Below are 7,496 nucleotides of genomic sequence, written 5' to 3'. Positions count from 1 at the left end.
TGTCGCCCAGACTGGAGTGCAGTGGCCGCTCCCGGCCACCGCAGCCTCGACCTGCTGGGCTCCGGTGATCCTTCCGCCTCAGCCTTCCGAGTAGCCGGAATTACAGGCATGCGCTACCACGCCCGGTTGATTTTTTGATTTATTGTAGAGATGAGGTCTTGCTGCCCAGGTGGGTCTCGAACCCACGGGCTCAGGCAATCCATTCACCTCAGCCTCCCAAAGGCGCGGGATTACAGGCTGAGCCACCGAGCCCGGCAGGAAACATACATTTTTTAAAAACCTGTGCTTGTATTAAGTTTGTCCTGTATGATCACCAGCAATCTCTTTATGTCCTCTGAGAAGGGACATCCAAGTGGTTTGCTAGGTTTACAATGCCCCTTCAGAGGGGACATCAAGTACAAAAGGTTAGATTTAAACTCCGCACAAAAATCTGCTCTTTTTCTAGATTCTGTACTTCAGGGAATGAAATAATCCATGACCCAGTTCCCCAGTTATCCTTGACTCCTACATCTTTCTCTCCCCACATCAATAAATCTCAAAGATCCTGGCTCTTAAATGCCCCTAAGATTCATCCATTTTCTCCATCCCCACTGCAACTGACTTTAGAGCAGGTCAGCACCCTGCTATTTTCCTGGGTCCTTTTTAACTATCTCCTGCATTTTCACTGTCTTCTTATTTCCCAGTCTCATTTCCTTCAAGTCCTTTCTTTAAACTGCAAGCAGAACAAAATTCCTAAAATTCAAATTTGATGTTACTCCCTTGCTTAAAATCTTTCATGGCTTCCACAAGATAATATCAATACTGCTAACCTGACATACGAGGTCCTTGCTTACCTTCTGATTTCATCTTATGTCTCTTCCCACCACACTCCCTAAGCGTCTCTCTTGGAATACTTGCAGCTCCCCAAAAGTGGCATCCTTCCATTACCATTATGCCTCTGCCTACTAAACCACTCTTCCTTCCCTTGTTGCCTAACTACCTATCACTTCACATCTTGATTTGGATGCGGTTTCCTACAGGAAAACATCCATAGCTCTATCTCCTCTAACGGGATAATTCCTATTTAGTGTTGTGTCACACTATTATACTCATGTATATTGGGCATGAGATGCACACTTTGAAATTTTTTTTTTAAAAAAGGTCTTATTCAGCAATTATCACAGCTTCTGGCACCTTTTTAGTGCTGAATAAATACACCAAATGACTTTATAAACCTCTAACATCCGGTCAGGCTCGGTGGCTCAGCCTGTAATCCCAGCATTTTGGGAGGCCGAAGTAAGTGGATTGCCTGAGCGCGTGGGCTCAAGACCAGCCCAAGCAACTTGGCAAGACCTCGTCTCTACAATAAAAAATTTAATTTAATTTAATTTAGCCAGGCTCAGTGGCTCAGCCTGTAATCCCGCGCCTTTGGGAGGCTGAGGTGAGTGGATTGCCTGAGCCCGCGGGTTGGAGACCCGCCTGGGCAGGCGAGACCTCATCTCTACAATAAATCAAAAAATTAGCCGGGCGTGGTAGCGCACGCCTGTAGTTCCAGCTACTTGGAAGGCTGAGGCGGAAGGATCGCCAGAGCCCAGCAGGTCAAGGCTGCGGTGGCCGAGAGCGGTCACTGCACTCCAGTCTGGGCGACAGAATGAGACTCCAACTCAAAAAAAAAAAAAAAATTTAATTTAAAAATTAGCGCCTGTAGTTACAGCTACTTGGAAGGCTGAGGCAGAAGGATTGCTGGAGCCCAGCAAATAACACTGGGGTGGCTGTGAGCATGCCACTGTACTCCAGTCTGGGTGACAGAGTGAGACTCCAACTCTAAATAAATAAATAAATAAACCTCTAACATCCACCTATTTAATCTGTGGTCTTTTTTGAGCCATAAATGTGAATCTTTCTCCCACATGACAAGACTTCAAATATTGAAAGTGTTTCTTCCCAATACTAAATACCCTCAGCTTATTTCCCTGGTCTTCAAGTGGTACAGTGTTCAGGACTGGAATTTTTCATCTAGAACAGCCATGTATCAAAATACACTGACCAGAACTGAATGAATTTCACCAGCCGGAATGTGGTCAGCAAAAGATATAGAGAGTCAATTACTGTCTTGTTCTAGGCACTTCTTTTTTTTTTGAGTTGGAGTCTCACTCTGTCACTCAGGCTGGAGTGCAGTGGCACACTCAAGGCCACCACAGCCTCGACCTGCTGGACTCAGGTGATGTTTCCGCCTCAGCCTTCCAAGTTTCCGTCTCAGCCTTCCAAGTACCTGGAACTATAGGCACACACCACCATGCCTGGCTGGTCTCTAACCCCTGGACTCAGGTAATTCTCTTGTCTCAGCCTCCCAAAGTGCTGGGATTACAGGCTTGAGCCACTGTGCCTGGCCTCAGACATTGCATTTCTAATAGCGCAGTCTAATACTGCACTATCCACTCACTGGTCAATCAATTAATTAAAAATTCACTCTGTGAATATTTTTTGAATTGTGCCAGGGTTGCAGAGTAACATATTTCTTTTTATTAAAATCTTGAATCAGAATAATCAGTGAATGAGCTGCTAAAAAGATTTTCTAGGTAATCAGTGGTTTCCTCACTTGTAATTAAGATTTTACAGAGAACTTTTAGAACACAATAGTTCACTCTCCTTTTTTAATAATTAAAACATAGGGAACAGACCTAATGTCTTTCTTGGGTACTAAGAACCTTGAGAATATCTCAACATCATGATTTAGGGTATCAATGAGCCCTGAGCAGTAATATAGAAATAGATATAAAGGCTGGGCACAGTGGTTCATGCCTGTAATCCCAGCACTTGGGGAAGCCAAGGCAGGAGGATTGCTTGAACCCAGGAGTGCAAGACCACTCTGTACAACATTGCAAGACCTTGTTTGTACAAAAAATAAAAGTATCCTGGAATGGTAGCATGCACCTGTAGTCCCAGCTACTCAGGAAGCTAAGGTGGAAGTGAGTGCAGGAAGGCAAGGCTGCCATGAGATGTAATTGTGCCACCACACTCCAGTCTGGGCAAGAGTAAGATCAGAGATAGAGATAGAGATAGAGATAGAGATAGAGACAGAGATACAGAGACAGAGATAGAGACAGAGAGAGAGACAGGGAGACAGGAAGGGAGGGAAGAAAAGAAGAAAGACAGAAAGAGAAAACACATAAGATTAAACTTCGTTTAAACCTCTGATGTCAGCATGCCTGCTTGCTTTCACTATCTATTTTTCCTAAAAGAACATTGCAAGGGAAAAAATCCTGACGAGATAATACATGTGCAAATATTTTTTTAAAAAATATGCTTTTAAGTCAAGAGTCTCACTCTGTCACCCAGGCTGGAGTGCAGTGGTACAATCACAGCTTACCACAGCCTAAACCTCCTGGGCTCAGGCGCTCCTTCCACCTCAGCTTCCCAAGTAGCTGGGACTACAGGTGTGCACCACCTTTCCTGGATAATTTTTCTGATTTTTCTTTTGTCGAGACAAGGTCTCACTATGTTGCTTAGCGTAGTCTTGAACTCCTGGGCTCGAGCAATTCCCCTGCCTTGTCTTCCCTAAGTGTTGGGATTACTGGCATAAGCCACTGTACCTGGCCTGTTTTTAAAATGACATAGCAGATAATGCTGTTTCCAAACCAGTTTACTGCTTTTTTGTGATGATGGCACTCCAGCAAACAAGGTAAATATTTCTCAGATCCACCAGACTTTCCATAAGAAAAAGCACTAGCCTACAACGTGAAACCCAAGCCAAATGGGTTTCTTATAAGAAGGGCAAGGATCCTCTGTAATATGCCCAAGGAAAGTGACTGTATGACAAGAAGGCCAAGAGACAATGAAGATTACATTGAAGCGTGAATGTCTTGAGGCCAGCTACAGATTTAAGAGAACGCTGGCCATTAAGAGATGCAAGCATTTAAACTAAAAGAAAACAAGAGAAAAGGCCAAATGATCCAGTTCTAAGCTTCATCTGTTTTTGTTGTATTATGCAGACAATAAAGTCTTAAGGTTTTTTGTAAATTAATAAATTGCTATTAAAATGCAAAGTATTATAGTAAAAAATCTTTTCCACAAAAAATAAGTTATTTAAATTGTATTTTGGGAAAATATTTCTATTTTAGAATTGAAGTCACCCTGCCATCTTTTAGTTCAATCTCCATCTACCTATCAGGAAAGTGAGGGCTTGAAAAGTTGTAAAGAATTGAGTTGAGAAATCAGGAAGCTGCCCAATATAACAAATTATCCTTACCTCACTCTCTATCCTGGATTTCAGCAGGTCAATGTCTTCAGATAGCTTATCCACCTGGGTCACCAGACCCTGGGCACTCTGCATGCTAGGCAGGAATTCACTGTACTTCTTGCTAATCATAGTACACATCTCGCCCTATAATATGAGACAGAAGTATTATTATAAAAGACAGTGAGATGAGTAGAGAATTCTATTACAAACAAACAGCCCATCTTCCACAATGTACTTTCCATGTTAAAGTCGTCTTGCCAATTACCCATCCCAATCCCTTTCCCTCCAAGCCAATGAGTTTCTTTCAAAAAAAATTTCTCCCACCCTTAAGATTACATGATGATGTTTGGAATCATTGCCTTCTTTCACAGGTTACATGATGAGACCTTAAGGATCTCATAGTATTATTAAGTTGAAAGAAAGCAATGATTCCAAACATCATCATGTAACTCGTGAATATGTATAATTATTCCTGGTCAATAAAAAAATAAAATTAAATAAAAAAAGAAGACAATGATCACCAAACCCCAACACTGTCCAAGAGTTGTACAAATGCTAGAAAAGAGAAAGGTGAAGCCGGAAGTTCTCAGATGGAACTACATCAGACAGTGGTCACCAATTTTTAAACACAAATCTAATAGAAAAGAAAATAAACAAATAAAGTCCATAATCTGTGTATCTGTATCAGTTTATTAATGTCTATCTTTTTTGCCTATTAAATTTTACAGCCTAATTTTAAAACCCTAAATTGATTTGAGTTTCATCATCTCCTTTAATTCAGACTAACTTAAACAAATTATTGAATACTTTGCATTGAATTATTCATTACTTTGGAAGATAGAAGAATTATGCTCTCCCTCACGTAAATTCCTTTTAGGTAAGAAAGACATTCACCTAAGTAACAAGAATACAGAGTTGAAACAAACATAGGAAAAAAAATGGTCAATATCACTAATCATCAGAGAAATCTTACACCAGTCAGAATGGCTATCATTAAAAAGTCGAAGAACAATAGATGTTGGCACAGATGTGGAGAAAACGGAAAGCAGGCCTGTAAACCAGTTCAACCTCTACGGAAAAAAATATGGAGATTTTTTTCAAAGAACTAAAATAGAACTACCATTTGGCCCAGCAATCCCGCTACTAGGGATCTACCCAAGGGAAAAGAAATCGTTATATAAAAAAGATACCTGTACTCATATGTTCACTGCAGCACTATTCACAACAGCAAAATCATGGAATCAAACCAAAGTGATCATCGACTGAATAAAGAAAATTTTGCACATATACACCACGGAATACTACACAGCCATAAAGGAGAATGAAATCATGTCCTTTGCAGCAACATGGATGGAGTTGGAGAGCATCAGCCTAAGTGAACTAAATCAGAAACAGAAAACCAAACACCACATTTCTCCCTGATAAGCAGGAGTTAAATGGCCACAAAGATGGAAATAGTAAGTAGACACTGTGGACATTAAAAGGGGAGAGGTGGGGAGGAGGATTAGGGTTCAGAAGTTACTTGCTGGCGGACCAGACACAGTGGCTCACGCCTGTAATCCCAGCACTTTGTGAGGCCGCAGGGGAAGACTGCTTGAGCCTAGGAGTTTGAAACCAGCCTGGGCAGCATAGTGAGACCTTATTTCTACAAAAAAAATTAGCCAGCCATGGTGGTGCATACCTGTAATCCCAACTACTCAGGAGAATGAGATGGATCACCTGAACCCATAAGATTGATGCTGCAGTGAGCTGTGAGCATGCCACTGCACTCCAGCCTAGCAATAGAGTGAGACCCCAACTCAAAAACAAACAAAAAAAACAGAAAAAAGTTACCTATTGGGTACAATGTTCACTATCTGGGGAATGGACCACCTGAAGCCCAAACCCCAACAGTACACAACATGTCCAAGTAACAAACATGCCCTTGTACCCTTCAAATCTAAAATAAATAAAAAAGATTACAGGGCTGAAATGTTACAGCAACAGTTACAAAGTCTTCCAGAAGAACAAATGAGGAAGAAATCCGCTCTCCCCAAGAGAAAATTAGAATATTTTTTATACAGGAGTCTACATTTGACATAAAACTTGAAAAATGGGTAAACATTACTAAAGGTAAAGATGGAGACATGGCAGCTTAAGCAAAATCTAGGAACTAGTCCAAAACATGGGACCCGCTTGGAGCACAAAAAGCAGTTTTCAATTAGCTGAAGATTCAACTTGGTAAAGAAAGCGAGTTACGTCACATGTAGGAGCCTTAAGGGCCATACTAGGGTAGCTTAACAGCCTATCCTCTTTCCATCACCTTAAAAACGTGGTGAAAAACCCCAAAGTCATCTTAAAGAAGAGCTGTCAGTGATATGACTACTTAAAATCTAGGAAGCCACTTTTGCAAAATCAAGAGTTGCTAGGAAGAGCTACACTGTGCCTTTGTGGTGCATTCCAAACCTGCTCCCTTAAATCCATATCATGTAGGTAACTGAAATGAAATTACGCAGGTAATTGTAAATGCAAGCAATGAAGACGTTGTCACCAAACACCAGGAGTTCGGTCAAGGTCCCGTCGCTGAGACAGATGCCAGGGAAGAGGGCTTTTATTGCATTATGGGAGCCGTCAACGGAGAAGTAGGAGCCAAACCTCAAATCCGTCCCTCCTCCCCCACTACAGGTAAGGGTTTATGCAGCCGGAAAGAAAAACAGGAGGGGCAAGGAAGACGAGCCGGTCAACAGGCAGCTGGAAAACAGGAATTAAGGAAGGACGAGGAAGGGCAGCCGGTCAACAGGCAGCAGGTGGTTTTCGCTGCACACACCTAAGTGTCTCGGTCCCAGGTCTCCAGGCGACCGGCTCCCAGGAAAACCTGGCGGGTTTCAATGGGGGCCGATCCCGGCAAGAGGACGCTATCAGTACAGAGAGAGACTGTGTGCGACTCGGCGCTTTCTAGGTTTGTGTCCATCTCAAGGCAACAAGGTCCACGTAGGGTTCACGGGCGTGTTTCTTAACACCCAGCACACCCCAAGGGCTTGGGGAAGAAGAGTTTTCTGAACATATTGAGGATCTTTTTGTAAACGTCTGGGAGAACAGCGCACTGGAGCTACTAACAGCCAACACATCGAGCGGGGAGTGGGTGCAGGAGACACTGATGGCGGGTGGGGGGTCCGGTCCTCTCCTCGGGGTGCACACGCTTGCTCCTCAGACACCCCGGTCTCCCAGCTGCACCTCTCGCTCCGCAGGTCTCCTCAGGCCTCCTCCCTCGCTCCAGCCCGCCCCTTCCCTAGCCCTA

At 43.0% G+C, this 7,496-nt stretch overlaps 1 protein-coding gene across 3 annotated transcripts in view; it reads right to left on the bottom strand.

Moving 5' to 3' along the window:
- ZW10 (zw10 kinetochore protein) overlaps positions 1-7,496 on the bottom strand; it is a 41,028-nt gene that overhangs the window by 33,013 nt on the left and 519 nt on the right. For all 3 annotated transcript variants that reach the window (XM_021706345.1, XM_008073390.2, XM_008073397.2), the window contains exon 2: positions 4,229-4,363. In XM_021706345.1, the coding sequence (XP_021562020.1) occupies positions 4,229-4,363 (135 nt within the window). The remainder of the gene's footprint in view (positions 1-4,228; positions 4,364-7,496) is intronic.

This window comes from Carlito syrichta, unplaced genomic scaffold, assembly GCF_000164805.1.
Source record: "Carlito syrichta isolate Samal-C Ts95f unplaced genomic scaffold, Tarsius_syrichta-2.0.1 Scaffold115681, whole genome shotgun sequence".
NCBI classification, from domain to species: Eukaryota; Metazoa; Chordata; class Mammalia; order Primates; family Tarsiidae; genus Carlito; species Carlito syrichta.
The sequence above is the reverse complement of the archived record's forward strand: the minus strand, read 5'-3'. Positions and strand labels throughout refer to the sequence as shown.